Here is a 16,039-nt window from a genome sequence, read left to right on the forward strand (position 1 = left end):
AGGTTGTATCTATCCGAGTTAGGTGAACAAGAATTAATACTGTGACCTATGTTGATCAAACATAGATTAGGTCATGCTTAAGGTGAATTACAACCGGCCTTACATCTTATTAGGTTTGGTACAAGTTTAGGTGAGTTTAATTACAGGTCAAGTTACATTCAAGTAAAGTAAATAATTAGCGAGTTAGAGAATTAAGTCAATCTAGAATTTTAGACGAATTTGGTTCAAGTCAATAATTTTACGACTTATAATCAAGTTGAAGTCACCAAGTCAATATTCTATGGTTTACATTTAGATCAGGTCATCTACACGTCAATTCATATTCGAGATCGGGTCTCAAATACTCTTGTAAATTCGGGTTCCATGAAAAATGTGACAAGTATTTTAGAACAAAAAATGGAAATGGTAAAACTATTCTAGGACAAAAGGAGTAATACAAGATATTATATTTAATTTTGTAAATAAAGAATTATATATATCAAACAATTCATATGATATAAAAGTAAACATAAACTGTCATAAAGTTAATGTATAATAGCTAAAAGTAAATAAACTGAACTTAAGTTCTGTAGTAAAATATTACAATAATAAAAATAATAAAAAAAATTTGTTCATTAAGTCTTGATCTTGATCTTCCAAAACTTCTTCTAATTTCCATGTATTATAATAACTTCACAAAAATAAACATTATTTATTTGTGAGAAATTAAAGTAAATAAATTAGATTGTAAAGTAAATAAATTACAACTTAAAGTAAATAGGAAAAGTAAAAAAAAAAAATACAAAATAAAAAAAATTATCAACTATAAAAATACCTGCACAAAATAAAATGTAAATGAAGATAAGGTTAAAGTAAATAAATAGAAGTTTAAAGTAAATTGAACACATTTAAAAGTAAAATACCTGAAAAATTACTTGTTTGGATAGTTATCAAGTATAATAATACCTGCACAAAATAAAAAGTAAATGAAGTTAAGGTTAAGGTAAATAAATAAAATTTGAAAGTAAATTGAAAACATTTAAAAGTAAAATACCTGGAAAATTACTTGTTTGGACAGTTTCTATTGTCATGGGAAACGCCAGATTGCCCACAAGCTCTACAGGTTCTGCCTTTCTTGGATTTTTGTTCAGCAGCTATTTCTTTTACACTCTTCAACTGCTTTGAACTTCTGGCAGAACCTTTATTAAGAGACTGATTTGGAGGCAAGATATTTACATCTACTTCATTTGACCCAACCAAAACCTGAATATCTGCATCTTTCACCTCTTTTGAACTAGGTGCATTTTCAGGATTATTCTTTGATATCATCTGCTCCTCAAATGAAGATAATGTCCTAATAAGCTCAGATAAATCATCCTCAGATTGGTCAGTTAAAGTCACACAACTGAAAATCTTGGACCATACATCACTAACCAATTGCTTCTTCATATCATACTTAGAAGCATCATCCACAACAACATTTGTGACAGAAGTTTTCTTCAGAACATCGTTTCTCCAACGATTTAAGATATAAGGATCGGGAATTTCACTTATACACTTGCCTTTCATAACAAACAGAATGTGTCTACATAAAACGCCTTGACTCTCAAACATTCTACAAATACAACTTGACTCATATGTGGCCAAGTCAAAAGTTACATCAAAATTTTTCTTTTTCTCATGATAAACAATAACAGAAAACTCCACACAATCTCCATACAGAGAACTACAACTTTCAACACCACATGAAAAACAGGATCCCTCACATTTTTCTTGAAAATCATAAAATATGGCACGAGTATAAACAACAGCAGCGTGCTTTTCCAAGTGTAAATGAGTGACCAATTGAGGCTCAAGTTTATTAAGCCTGATCAACTCATCCTGTTCATGCCTTTGAGCATCAATACCAGTTTCATAACGGACAAAGAATTCAACACAAGTCACATGAGGGTTTGTAAATTTACAAAAGAAACTGTTTTCTCCTTCATACCCAAAAGTAGAACGCAGTAAACCACCCATAAATAAGTCCCTAAAATATGAAGGAATCCAAAGATGTTTAATCTTGAACATGTATGCAAACCACTCATGATCAATAAGGTCAAACTCCTCCATTACACTATTCGAGCCATCAACAAATACGTGAGGATCAATTTCTCTATCCCAAACTACTACACTTAGCTTTTTCATGAAATCAGTTTCATTACAAAAAGCAGTTCCAACTTTTTCAGGTACCTTCCTCATTATGTGCCACATACATAGCCTATGTTTAGTCTTAGTAAAAACCTTTTCTATGGAAATACCCATTGCAGGATCTTGATCACTGATAATACAAGAGGGTTCTCTTCCCATGCACTTCAAAAAAATTTGAAATAGCCACACAAAAGAATCTATGTCTTCTTTAGATAATAGAGCAGCACAAGATGTAACACATCTCTTGTGATTATCAACACCGGTAAAAGGACAGAAAACCAATGAATATTTAATTGTATCATAGGTAGAATCAAAAGATAAAGAGTCCCCAAATAATTGATAATCTCTTCTACCAATAGCATTAGCCCAAAATACACGGGTCATATGCCTGCTTTCATCAACACAATAATCTAAATAATAACCCCCTTTACTGGTTTTCACTTTTTGTTCAAGGTTCTGAACAAACATCGCACCATCAGCATTAGAGATATAAACTTTCAAATCCCTAGAAAAATTATTGAAATCATTTTTACTGCCCCTGACATTTTCAAACCCACCACAAAGTTCTTTCATTATCCTATAAGACATAACAACCCCTATATTTAACTTTGAGTTGTCAAAAATAAACTTCTTATGAGCAAAATTTAAACCAACTTCATGTTTAGTAACCTGCCTAGTAATAGGTGTAGAAAAAGGATGAGAATGATATTCATAAAAACAATAAACCATATACTTCCCACCAGCACAAAACCTAAATTTTATCATAGCAGGACAACCAACTCTCTTCATAGTCTTTCTCTTTAAATAAGAACCTTTAACTTGTTTACCAGATTTCTTGTTATTTGTCACATATCCTTCTTTGCTACATAATAAATATTTAATTACAGTAACTCCTTTACCTGTAGGATCATCCTTATTCTTTTGTGATTTAGTAGTAATAGAACGGACTTTAAATCCACACTCATTAGCATATTTATAATAAAAGGCAATACCATGAATCTTGAAGAGTATCAAATATCATTCCAACAAAAGGTTTGTTTTCCAAAGAACAACCTTGCATATACTCTTTATCACCTCCAGAATTATAATATATTTTAGAAATAGAAGGTTGAGTGGGTGTTTTGAAAATTCTTACATTGTTATCTTCAATAGTGACAGAAGAAGAACAATGCTCTAAACTTTCAGACATGTTCCTGAAAAGTAAATGAATCGAAGGAAAAACAAAACAAACAATAAATAAAAGTAAATAAACTATAACTAAAAGTAAACAAAATTTTTAAAAAATAAGCTAATAAAAACTATTAGAGATATACTAAAAAGTAAATGACTCGGAGCATAAAGTAAATAAAAAAATTTTAAAAACTTGAAGAAACTAAAAAACATGAAGTTATAAGAATATGCAGAAAACATCTACAATGAATTTCGTAAGTGTAAACAATAACAAATAATACAACTTCATTAATAACAACAAAAAATAAAGCAACAATATGCAAAAAACATCTACACTAAATAGAAATTAAAAACCAAAATCAAACACTAAGTTGTATAGAATAGAAATTAAAAACCAAAATCTATCGTAAGTGCAAAACCATAATATAGAAATTAAAAACCAAAATCGTAAAAATAAAACAGTAAATCAAACACTAAATTGTATAGAATCATTCAAAGAACAATTAATAAGTAAAAATTGATAAAAATTAAGATAAAAAACACAAAATAGGAAAACACGTAATAATCAGCCAAGATATGAAATCAAAATAAACAAACAATAAATAAAAGTAAATAAACTATAACTATAATTCAAAATTACCTCAATGAATGAAATAAAATTGAGGAATGCGATGTAATAATTGAAGATGAAAATCGAAAAATCTGGGCAAAAATTTGCTAAATCGAAGAGCTGAAGTTGCAGGAGAACTCAAGGTTAGAGAGAGAAAATGAAGATGCGAAGAGAGAGAAAATGAAAGGAAGAGAGAAAGAGAAAGAAAGGAGGTCATTCAAAGTAGAAAAATTACCAAAATGCCATTACTAACATGAAAAAGGCGCGTGGGATAGTAGAAAAATTACCAAAATGCCATTACTAACATGAAAAAGGCGCGTGGGATGTTAGCAGTGGATTGAGGAAGATCAACGCACCAGATTAATTCCTAGTTCCTATTCTATGCATAGGTTCTCACATGATCCCATTTCTATATATATATATATATATATACTACCTCCGGTCCAAATTACTCGCAACTTTGGAATATTTTATATCTCACAAATAATACCCCAAAGTTGCGAGTAATTTGGACCGGAGGTAGTATATAAAATAATTGTGCAAGCTAGCTGTCCAGCATGTGCTGGATTTTTTTTTAATTGGAGCTCACACTAGTAGAAAAAATGATATTTGTAACTGGCAAAATTGACTTTTTGTAACTGGCATTGTTGGTTGCGAATGTCACCGTTACAATTAGTAAAATTTATTCGTAACCGGCTAATGTTAGTTACAAATAATGTACTATTCGTAACTGGCTTAAGCTAACACTAGTTACAAATAGGCTATTTTCCAAGTTAGAAAGCATACTATTTGTAACTGGCGTTAAGTTATGCCGATTACAAATAAAGTAATTTTTGTAACTGGCATAGCCTAACGCCAGTTACAAATAGTGTTTTTATTATAAAAAAATAAATAAAATGGCAACAGTAGCAAATACCTCTACTGCCACCACCCGTACACTACATTTATTTATTTTTTTTAATGTAAAGACCATTACATGTTAATAAACTTTTATAAAATACAAAAACTATCTATCTAACCAATATAAGACCAACTTTAAGCGATATCTTGTAAATTATATTAAATTGATGTACCTGTAAATTATATTAAATTGATGTACCTGTAAATTACAAATATTTCTCACAATTCACAATAAATAATACTCTATAACTAAAAAAAAGCTAGTTAGTTAATTGATATAATGGTCCACCTTCAAATTTTGACGATTTTGTCCGCTTCACAAATTTGACAGTTCTGTATGGGATAGTAGCAGTTCACACTGAGCACTTGATATTGCGATAGAATTCTGCATGGGAAAGAAATATATACATAAAAAAGCCAAAATTAAAAAAGGTTTGTTTCAGACAGTGACCAAGTGAACTCTTCCAACATGATTAATATCAAACTGGGGGATATAAAAGAAAATAAGCATCAAAACTCACAAGAGAAAAACTTCAGTCACTTATTAAACAAAACTAGTCACAAATAAATTCAATACATTAATCAAAACCAGTATTTCACTAAAACTATGCTATGACTAAACTAGCTATCACATACATATAATTGTATCTAACTAAACTGTCACATACATACAATTACTTTTATAATTAAAGGGAGAGCAATAAAACAACCCCATATATTAACCCTTAAAAGAACAAAAGGTCTTACTATGTTATTAATCAAATTAAATTAGAAAATTGAGTGTATTCAAAATTTAGAGCACAAATTGTATCAAAGTAGAAACATTTATATACTACCAGTCAACAATTGAGCACTTATTTTAATTTTCCAAACAATAAACGGTCTATCATAGTAATTTACAGTAAACACCTGCCGATGTCTGGAATTCAATTTCATCGATTAAAATATTAAAAATCAAATAGAAATAATGAAGAAATAAAAATTTAAAAAAGGGAAAATCTCAGATAAACTCAAGGAAATGAGCTATGCAGACAATCAACACGGCATCAGTTCAGTCCGCCCGTCTGCTTTTCAACATCATCGATTCAATTTTCATAATGTAGTGAAATTGCAAATGCTCAATAACTTATTCAGATTCACACAAAACCATTTCTAAAAACAACTCAAGTAAAGCTAAGAGGTTGGCTTACCTGATGTAGTATCAAAAGAGCAAAAATAAGAGCACTCATGACTAACCTCAAGTTATGGAAAAGAAACCTCAAGTCTTAGGCACATGGAAACTCTTCTTAGTTGGTTGTTTTTGCGGTGGTCTTATTTCACTCTTATTCATCGACAAAACCCAACAAAATGCAAGTTTATTAGCTACTAACCATGCTTTGCTTAAATTTAACCCATTTTCTAAAATCTTAGATCAACCAATAACCAGCATAAAAACCACCGTGCCATCAGAGTTAACCACTCCTTCCGTCGATATTGCTGTTCCACAACTAATTATTAGCACCATTATCGAGCCTAATGCCACCACCACCACCACCTATCCCCCGGAAGTTCTATCTCCGATTATTAGTACCATTATCAAGCCTAATGTCACCACCAATCCCCTAGAAGTTCCGCCTCTGGTTATTAGTCCTATATCCGAGCTAAATATTACCCCCCGTATTCCAAAAGTAAAATCATTTCCAGTTGTTAGTCCTATACTCCAGCCTCAAGTAGCCATCCATAGCCCAGAAGTTCCGCCTCTGGTTATTAGTCCTATATCCGAGCCAGATATTACCACTCGTACTCCAGAAGTGACAACCCCAATTATCAGTCCTATACTCCACCCTGAAGTAGTCATTTATAACCCTGAAGTATCGCCCTTGATTATTAGTCTGGTATTTGTATCTAATTTAACTGGTAATAGCATGGAGAAACCTATAAAAGAAAAGAAAAAAGATTGTGACATTTTCAACGGGAGATGGGTTGATGCTGATTATAAGCTGAGCTATAGAACAATGACTTGTCCATTCGTAAAGGTAGGTGTAAGATGCCAAGAGAATGAAAGGGCGGATTTCGAGTATGAAAAATTGAGATGGGAAGCTAGAGACCAGAAATAGGTTGTAGTCACAGTAACAACTAACAAGTAACAAATAAAACCCACAGGGCAACAAGCACACAACACAAATACTTCCTACTCCATTCCTTGTATCCGACATTTCATTAAACAATTTGGGGGAGAATTTCAAGAAAAGAGAAAAGAGTAACTTGCATTGTTAATAACTAGAGCATTTTATTAAACTTGATTACTACTATAATCAAAAGCTTGTTCCTGTTAGTTAATTTTGGTTTCCCTTGAAATATTGATAATTAAATTGTAAATTCACAATATTTGTAACGGGCAGAACCTGCCCGTTACAAATAACCCGTTATTCATAACGAGTTCCGTTACGAATCACCTATTATTCGTAATGGACGGTGCCCGTTACGAATAAGAAAGGCCATCCGTAACGGCCGCATAGGCAGTTTTTGCCCGTTACGGATGACCTTTTTTCCACTAGTGAATCTCATGGATTATGAATAGGGTGTAACCTTTACGGGTCAATTGTAGTTTCCTTTCGTCGTCCCTTAATCGTGGTTGCCTTTTATGATCCGTGTTTACAAAATCCTTAAAACTTGTTGGCGGCTCCCTACTTTATTTGTCTCTTATCGTATATGTTAATTCCCACTTCCTATGAGTGCCCAGCATATTCACACATGGTTTAACGTAGGTGCACTTCAAATGACGCCTTCAATGCGGTAACCTTTGTGAAATATATATCTGCTAATTTCTTCATGATTTTATGGGCAGCGACCTCACTAGGATTACTCAAAACGTCAGACCTAACCGTGCCATTAAACAAACGCAACGCATCCGTGAACGCTCGACTAAGGCCATAAGTTCCAGCATGCCAGAGAAGCTTTGTCTGCAACCCAGCACGCAAACTGTAACCGAGAGGCAAGAAAAGCGTAATGACGAACATCACCTGTAGAATAAACACCAAGTCCGCCAAACGCAAATGGTAAGGTGGCAAGGCGCCACTGCCAATCGCCAAACACAAGTCCCGAAGCAGTAACGATACGCTCCAAGGAAGATCGAAGATCCTCGTCAAAAGTGCGCTGAGCCACCTTAAAAGTACTAGGGGGACAAGTACTCAAGGCAAAGTAGAGTTTAGAAACTCCGGTACATGCCCTAAGCAACAACAACACACACTGCCGATCATCGTGCTTAGCAACCCTATCCATTAGAGCAATGGTCTTGGACACCCTGTGCAGCATAAGGTCACCTCCAAAACTAGGACCAGAACTAGCGAGACCACCTAGCAACTTAACACCATGAGAAGGTCGAGCAATATTAGGCAGAAATACACCCACAAGCCTACTTCGAGGGTCTATTAAAGGCAAAAAAAACTTCAGTTTTTTCCACATTGAGATGTAACCCAAATCGAGGCCCTTCCTCCATAATCAACTGTAGAACCTTTCCCACCACCAAAGTGTTACCAATAATTGTGCCGCCATCTAAATACCACGCCTGAAGACATAAGTCAAAAGCATCTCTAATATTACAAACCATGGGCTGTAAAACCAAAGAAAAAATAGAGGACAAAGGGGATCATCCTACTGCACAGCCTGACACAAGTCACACGACCATAAGGATTGGTCTCCATAATAAAACCTGGCAGGATTTGAATAGCCGAATTCAACCCATCGCAAAACGCCCGGAAAACGACGACAGACTTCACGCAACATGACCGTACGATCAACAAGATTGAAGGCATTTTTAAAATCCACCAATGACATAAAAAGACCAACCTCAGATGCACAATCCTCAATCAACCGATTCACATCATGAAGAATTACCTCATCACCTGAAGAAACCCTAACACCAAATTGAAGACCATCAAAGTAACTACATAGCTAGAGACTGGCCAACCATAACATCACCTACCTTCGAAACCAGACGCCGCCATATAGTACCTACAGATATAGGACGAATACCACCCCCGGGCTTGACAACTGGTGTAAGAGGATCACTTGTAATATACTCTCCTAGTTCAATGGTCTTGCTCAAACTGTTCCCTCGGGTGATCTTCGTCATCCCTATGAATTTCCTTTTTCACAGGATGTAGAGAGATTTTATGATTATTGTTGTGCTATACCTTTATGGGAATTAGTTACCGAAAAGGTCCCACCTTCCTTGTCTAGGGATATGAAGCAATGACTACTTGGTATATCTCAAAAGGACAAGAACAAAGCTCGGAAGCTGAGTAAGACTAATGTGAAAGACCGCCTAGGGGATAAGAAAATTCCTCCTAAGTAGTGTTTGGGTGAAAGAGTTAAATTCAAGACTCCTGTTATGCCTAAGAAGAAGTGTTCTACTAAAGGTAAAGAGAAAAGAAAAGCTGACTCTATAGAAAAAGAAAGTGAGGGTTGAAAAGAAGCATGGTGTAATGGCTATTGGAGAAACCATCAACACTAAGATTGAGTTTAGATCTTCCAAAGGGTGCTTACCAGCTAAAGTGGTGGATGATGAAGAGGAAGCGGACAAGAATTGGAAAAGAGCCTTTGGTGGTTGGTGGGACGTATGAGGTTGGCTCGTTGTCGTAGCAGCCACAACAGCCTCAGCATTTAGGAGTGCAGCAGCAGGGTGAGCCTGGATGGGCTGGCCTTACTCTCTCGATTCTGGCTCCTTCTGATTAGGCTACGAGCGAGGGTTTGACTCCTCAGATTGTACATTTTTTTGATATGTTTGATGTTCCTCCTCATTTGCTAGGTCCGCCATCATAGATGTACTTGCATTTGTTTTTATTTTGACTTTATAGGACTTTGCTTATTTGACTCAGACACTTGTATATATATACGATTTTATGTTTATTTTCAGCAGTGCATTTTTATTTTGCGTTTTATGCATGCAAGTGAAAAATTATGACTAATTTTGCACAAAAACTTCCGTCATTTTTATTATCTATGGAGGGTTTCCGAATTTCTCCCCCAAAAGAAAAAATCGCAGTACAAAACTGAGTTGTAGTAAAGAAAAATTTTACAAAATTTTTTACAATGAAGTCGAATTTGTCTAATTTTCTGAAAAGAAAGGTTAGAACGGTAAAATCATAGTACATAACTGAATCGTAGTCAAGAAAAATTTGGTTTATGTAGCGAACAAGGCTGGCACGACAGAATCTTGTCTAGCGCGATGCGACAGTGCTGTCGCGATGCGACAAACGTCACGCGCTGCGTGATTTCTGTCGCATGGCGCTAAGGTGATTTTGATTATTATTAAAAAGATTTTGAGCGTTTCGGATTTGAAGAATATTGTGCATGGAAACATTGTTAATTTGAAAGAATTTGCACGCTTTTATTTTATTATACCACGCTCCGAATCTTTTCATGTTTATAGGAGAAGAGCCTTCTTCTTTTGCATGTTAAATCAATATCTTCTTACTAGCGGTAATATTAACGAGGGCCAAGCTATTTCAGCACCCGTCATGGAACAGATTGAATCGGGAAGAAATCCAATGCCTTTGATTGTTGGAGAAACCATGCTTGGTTTAGATGCACTAAAAAAGGATCCATAAGCACCTCTTCAAGGTTCTCCAATATTATTACAGGTAGAAAATCAATACTTTTAATTATAGAAATAAAAAATATTTAACTTTGTATAGTAATAACTTTTATTTGAATTTGAATTTTTACAGATGTGGCTAATGGAAAGGCTTGAAGTAATTAGTCCTCCTGACAAGATTGATAACTATACGCCAAACTGCTTTGTGAGATGGAAGAAACGTTTTTCCATAAAGATGGGCCGCCGAGAGTGGAGTAGGATTTTTGAATCTTGCGACTTTTCCATCAAGTGGGTCGTCCCTTGGTGGAAAATTGAGAAGATGGTTGATGTCAATAGCCAACCTTTCTGCCGTCTTCCTAGTTTGTCAAAGTTGACTTTTTATTATCCTTCCACGGTGAGGAGACAATATGGTCTAGCTCAAACTGTTCCGTCTGGTGATCTTCATCGTCCTTATGAATTTCCTGTTTCACTGGATGTAGAAAGATTTGATGATTATTGGTCTGCTAGACCTTTATGGGAAGTTGTTACCCAAAAGGTTCCTCCTTCATTGTGCAGGGATGTGAAGCAATGGTTACTTGGTCGATCTTAGAAGGACAAGGACAAAGCTCGAAAACTGAATAAGACCAATGTGAAAGACCACTTAGGGGACAAGAAAATACCTCCTAAGGAGCGTCTGGGTGAAAAAGTTGAATTCAAGACCCCTGCCATGCCTAAAAAGAAGAGTTCTAGAGGAAAAGAGAAAAGAAAAGCTGACTCTACAGAAAAGAAAGTGTGGGTTGAAAAGAAACATGGTGTAATGGCTATTGGAGAAACTATTGACACCAAGATTAAATGTAGGTCTTCAAAGGGATGCTTATTAGCGAAAGTAATGGATGATGAAGAGGAAGCAGAAAAGAATTGGAAGAGAGCTCGGAAGGAGAAGATAGATTAGAGTATTGCTTTTCTTTCAATTTATTAGACAAATTTAATTTTAAGTTAATGTTATTTTTAAGCTTTATTTAAAATTCCATCAATAATGTAATTTTTACTTTATTTTATTAATGAAATTTCAGCTTTTTTAAAAAATTAAATTAAATTTTTACATTTAAAATTCTTATTAAATTAAAGCAATGAAAACAACTTGAATTATTCTGAAAATTATTCGAGTACGGAAGTCGAAAATTTCAGGAAAACACTGAAATTTGCCCAGATTAATGCGGAACACCTGGCGCTTCGATTCGGACTTTGTAGCCATCCAAAATAATTGTCGCAAAACGCTGAAGTTTGTCGCTGTGTGATTGTGGAGTTGTGTCGCGCTGAGCTTAATCTTTGCACGCCAACTGTTCAGTTGCTGGAGAATCGAATTTTGTGAGAATTAAAGTGGCTGCACCCTATAAAGGGTTCCCTACGTATCTGTTCCTAAGGAATCAGGCCAAACGTTGCTCTCTTGAGTATCCTACTCAAGTAATTATGGGTAGTACTTCTTAAGTTGGTCAAGATTTATCATGTTTGAAAATTCATTACCATCCATGTCAGTTAATTTTGCAGCACCTCCTGATAGAATGCATGGTTTTGACAATGTATGGTCCAGACCAATAAGGCCTAAATTTGCCTCTTGGGTCTAGAACATTCTTCCTTAATGATTTTAACACCAAGTCTCCTACTTTGATATTTCTTGCCTCACTACTACAAAAATAGCCAAAGAGACCCTTAATAATAGACCCTTTATTTTACTAACGGGTTTGTTTGATGTAAGAGATCCAATATTATTGATAACGGGTCTCTTATGATTATTAGTACGAGATCAAAGACCTGTTGTGAAACTTAACGGGTCTCTTAAAAATATTAGGGCCCACAATGTCGATTAGAGAAATAATATAATGAGCAAAGAGATCCGTTTTCAATCTTGGGTCTTATACGTATTACTATTTTCACATAAGATAGAGATGATTTGTCTTCCATCTTGTTCTCCCAAATACTCATCTTTATATGTTATTCTCTCTCCTCAAAACCCTAACCTCAACTCCCTAAACAAAAATTCTCCTCCCCTCTTTTGATAGCCGCCGTTTTTCAATTTCTTCTTTCATCCTTTGAAGCTTTGCAAGTAAGAATAATGGTACTCTCTTTTATTTTCTTTCTTCTTAATCAATGGTTCTAGGCTATTAATTTTTGCATTCTTATTGAACCCACTCTGTATCTTTAATTTACTAAATAAAAAATTAGCGAAATTTTTTGATCTTGTGCGGTATACTCTTGCTTGCATGTCTGGTTCTCCAACTTAGGTACTCATCAAATCTCTGACTTCATCTACTCTTAATTTCTACCATATATGTTGTGTATTGTTGGCTTGTTGCATGCACATACTTGTAATTCTATAAAAATAAAAAATTGCTATTTAATTTAGCTCGATTTAGGATCCAAATTTGCATCAACACTATGCTACTGTTTAGCCTTTATTTAGATCTACATGTGCTGAATATATTGATCTTGAAATTTTGATTGATTATTCTCAAACTTCTGGTTAATTTGTAAACATCTTAATTTGTTTATTAGTTGCTAGGTGTCAATTGGAGCCCATGGATGATACATTCGAGATCCCATCGCCGAGCAAATGACTAAGGTTGGAATAATTAAATATCAAAGCTTGAAGTTACCATGGAAGATGCTACTAGCCTACTATTCTGCTACAATGTTCGAGGCGTTTTTTTTATATTTATTTTTTATTTTTTTTAAACAAGGCGTGTTTCATCTGATTGACTGATTGTAAATTCTTTTTTTTTTCCTTTTATTATTTGTGTAAAACTTTACTATATAATTGTAAATAAAAATGGAAATTATAATTATTTTTTAGAAAATTTATATTAATTAATTATTAATATTTATTTATTCATTGTAAATTTATTATGGGGATCGTCGATTTTTTTTTAATATAATAAAGAGGCTAAGAGACCCCATTTCTTTGATGACAGGTTAGTATTTATCCTAACAAAGAGACCCCATTTCTTTAATGAAGGGTCTCTTTCACTACTTAAATTGTTCATTAAATCATTACTCTAACATACCACCTTTCCCTGACAACGGGTTACTTCTTTCTTAGAAACAGACCCCTCTAACAAAGAGGTCTGTTTAACAAACAGACCTCTGGGATAGAGACCCGTCCAAAAGAGGTCTCTAAGGCATATTTGGACGGGTCTCTTTGGCTATTTTTGTAGTAGTGCCTTGACCTTCTTATTAAAGTGCCTAGCCATACAAGTTTGGTAGCATTGAGTATGGTGTAGAGTTTCTAGTCACTTTTCATCAAGTAGAATTAGTTCTTCATATCTTGCTCTAGTCCATTCAACTTCACCGAGTTTACTTTCCAATGCAATGCGTAAGGAAGGTATTTCTAGCTCTACAGGTTGTATGACATCCATTCCATAAACTAAGAAGTGACGTATTTCCTGTTGATGAGCGAATCGACGTGCGATAACCCTAAAGAGAAAAGTGGAGTTTGTCAGGCCAATCTTTGTAATTTTCCGTCATTTTCTCGATGATAGTCTTTAAATTTTTATTGGCTGCTTCTACCACACCATTTGCTTGAGGCCTATATAGGGAGGAATGATGGTGTTGAATGCCATACTTTTGTAGCAATTCTTCACATTCTGCTTGAAAGTGAGTTTCATTGTCACTTATCATTTCATGTGGGACTCCATATCAACATATGATGTTTCTTTCGATAAAGAGTGCTACATGATTTGTTGTGAGTTTTGCATATAATACTTCTTCAACCCATTTTGTAAAATAATAATGGGATGTATTCATATCCTCATGTCCAGGAGGAGTAATCTTTCCAATAATATCTATTCTCCATGTTAATAGTGGCCATGGTGAAGTGTAGGTGTAAAGGAGTGATGGAGGAACATGTTGTAAGTTGGCGTATATTTGGCATTTAGGACATCTTTTCACATAGTGATAACAGTCCTTATTCATGGTAGTCCAATAATACCCTTCACGCATTATCTTTTGGACTAGCATCTTGCCATTCACATGAGTTCCACATACTCCTTTGGGTTTCCTTTTTTCTTACACTACTACAAAACTTGCAAAAAAAGACCCCCAATAAGAGACCCATTATTTAACTAACTGGTCTGATTGATGTAAGAGATCCAATATTAATTATAACGGGTCTCTTATGTGTGTTAAGAAATAAAAAAGAGAGATTGCAGACCCGTTCTCTATTTTAAGGGTCTCTTACCTTTACTCTTCTAATTGCAGTACGAGTGTACGACCCTTTTTATTTGGTATTGTACTTTTTTCTTTTTATTATATGGAGTACATAATTATTTGTTTCCCTTCAACCTCATTCACATATTCACTCTCTTCAATACCTCCGCCCAAGCCCAACCCAAAATTGAAACCCTCATCCTCTCTTGATGAAATCGCCGTAACTTCCTCTTCCTTTCTCTATTGATTTTTTTTTTGAGAAAATACCTTTCTCCATTGAAAATAAAACACTGTATTTACTCTAAATATGATAAATAGGGGCTCTTTCTCTCCCCTCAATATCCTCCCATTTTTCACAAGTTTGAGAAGTCGCCAAGTTAAACTCATATGTTAATAGTTCTACAAATTATGAGGAATTGTTGTTCAACTAATGACCTAACTTCCGATCAAAATTTAGGTAATCTATATATAATTGTTATTATTATTATTATTATTATTATTATTATTATTATTATTATTATTATTATTGAATGTGTTTAACTACACCTACTTCCATCTTCGTTTTGGTTGTAGTCCTTTTTAATAGATATCGCCTTCTGGGACATATCTCTGAATTGGTTGATTAATGGAGGTTTTGCGGAGATTGTTGTTGTATTCATGTCTTTTTATGCTGAACTAGGTAATTATGATGTTTATTACGGAGTAGTGTTTTGGCTATAGTGTAGTGTATTCTGACGGAATGAATGCTACATAATTAATAATTAGCTTTTTAATTTGTCTTACTTTTGTTTATCACCAAATATAAGAGTAGAGTAGTTACAGAACTATTATGTATATCAATTTCAATAAGCTTAACTTACTAATTTGTCTTTTGTTTTTGTCAGATTTGCTTGATTTTGTCACACGAAATTTTCCAACAAAGGAGATACAAAATGGAGTATTCAAGTATTTATATATTGATGTAATTATAATTGTAAATTAATGTAAATTCAATTTTCAGTTGCAAATTTCCATTGGATTTTATTTTTTTATTTTTTTGTATCACATCAATTTTATTTTAATCCATAGCTATTTTTTTGTGGTTGTAACTTACCATCTAATGCGTATGATATATCTACCAATTTTTATATTGCAATTCAAACAAAATTTTCAAAATTCAAATGTGAACCTGCCAAAATGAAAAATAAAAAATATTTATTTATTTAAAAAAGTTAGAGAACAAAGAGACCCGTTGTTTGACATAATAGGTTTGTTTGATACCACTAAATAGACCCCTTATCTCAAATAACGGGTCTTTTATTCTTCTAAAATGTTAATTTCATGACTTACGTAACAACCCCGTTATCACTTACAATGGGTCTCATTGTCCTAAATAACAGACCCCCTTTGATGAACATGTCTCTTTATCAAACAAACCCCTGAGATAGAGA

At 34.0% G+C, this 16,039-nt stretch overlaps 1 protein-coding gene and 1 long non-coding RNA gene across 3 annotated transcripts; one reads left to right on the plus strand and one right to left on the minus strand.

Annotated features, from left to right (window-relative positions):
* Nucleotides 1-929: 929 nt before the first annotated feature.
* On the minus strand, nucleotides 930-3,358 carry LOC145624923 (protein FAR1-RELATED SEQUENCE 5-like). The gene is made up of 3 exons (XM_081678009.1): nucleotides 3,162-3,358; nucleotides 1,046-3,031; nucleotides 930-945 (listed from the first exon to the last, which is right to left on the minus strand). The coding sequence occupies exons 1-3, from the start codon at nucleotides 3,356-3,358 to the stop codon at nucleotides 930-932; spliced, it is 2,199 nt and encodes a 732-aa protein (XP_081534135.1).
* Nucleotides 3,359-14,710: 11,352 nt separating this feature from the next.
* Nucleotides 14,711-15,736, plus strand: LOC145612433 (uncharacterized). Of its 2 annotated transcripts, none has more exons than XR_014106604.1 (3): nucleotides 14,711-15,066; nucleotides 15,183-15,288; nucleotides 15,494-15,736. It is a non-coding gene; the product is annotated as an uncharacterized LOC145612433 (long non-coding RNA). The 2 variants fall into 2 exon arrangements; XR_014106606.1 differs by having other exon boundaries at nucleotides 15,183-15,268.
* Nucleotides 15,737-16,039: the final 303 nt, after the last annotated feature.

The sequence above is a fragment of the Chenopodium album genome, chromosome 3 (assembly GCF_948465745.1).
Source record: "Chenopodium album chromosome 3, dcCheAlbu1.1, whole genome shotgun sequence".
Taxonomy (NCBI): Eukaryota; Viridiplantae; Streptophyta; class Magnoliopsida; order Caryophyllales; family Amaranthaceae; genus Chenopodium; species Chenopodium album.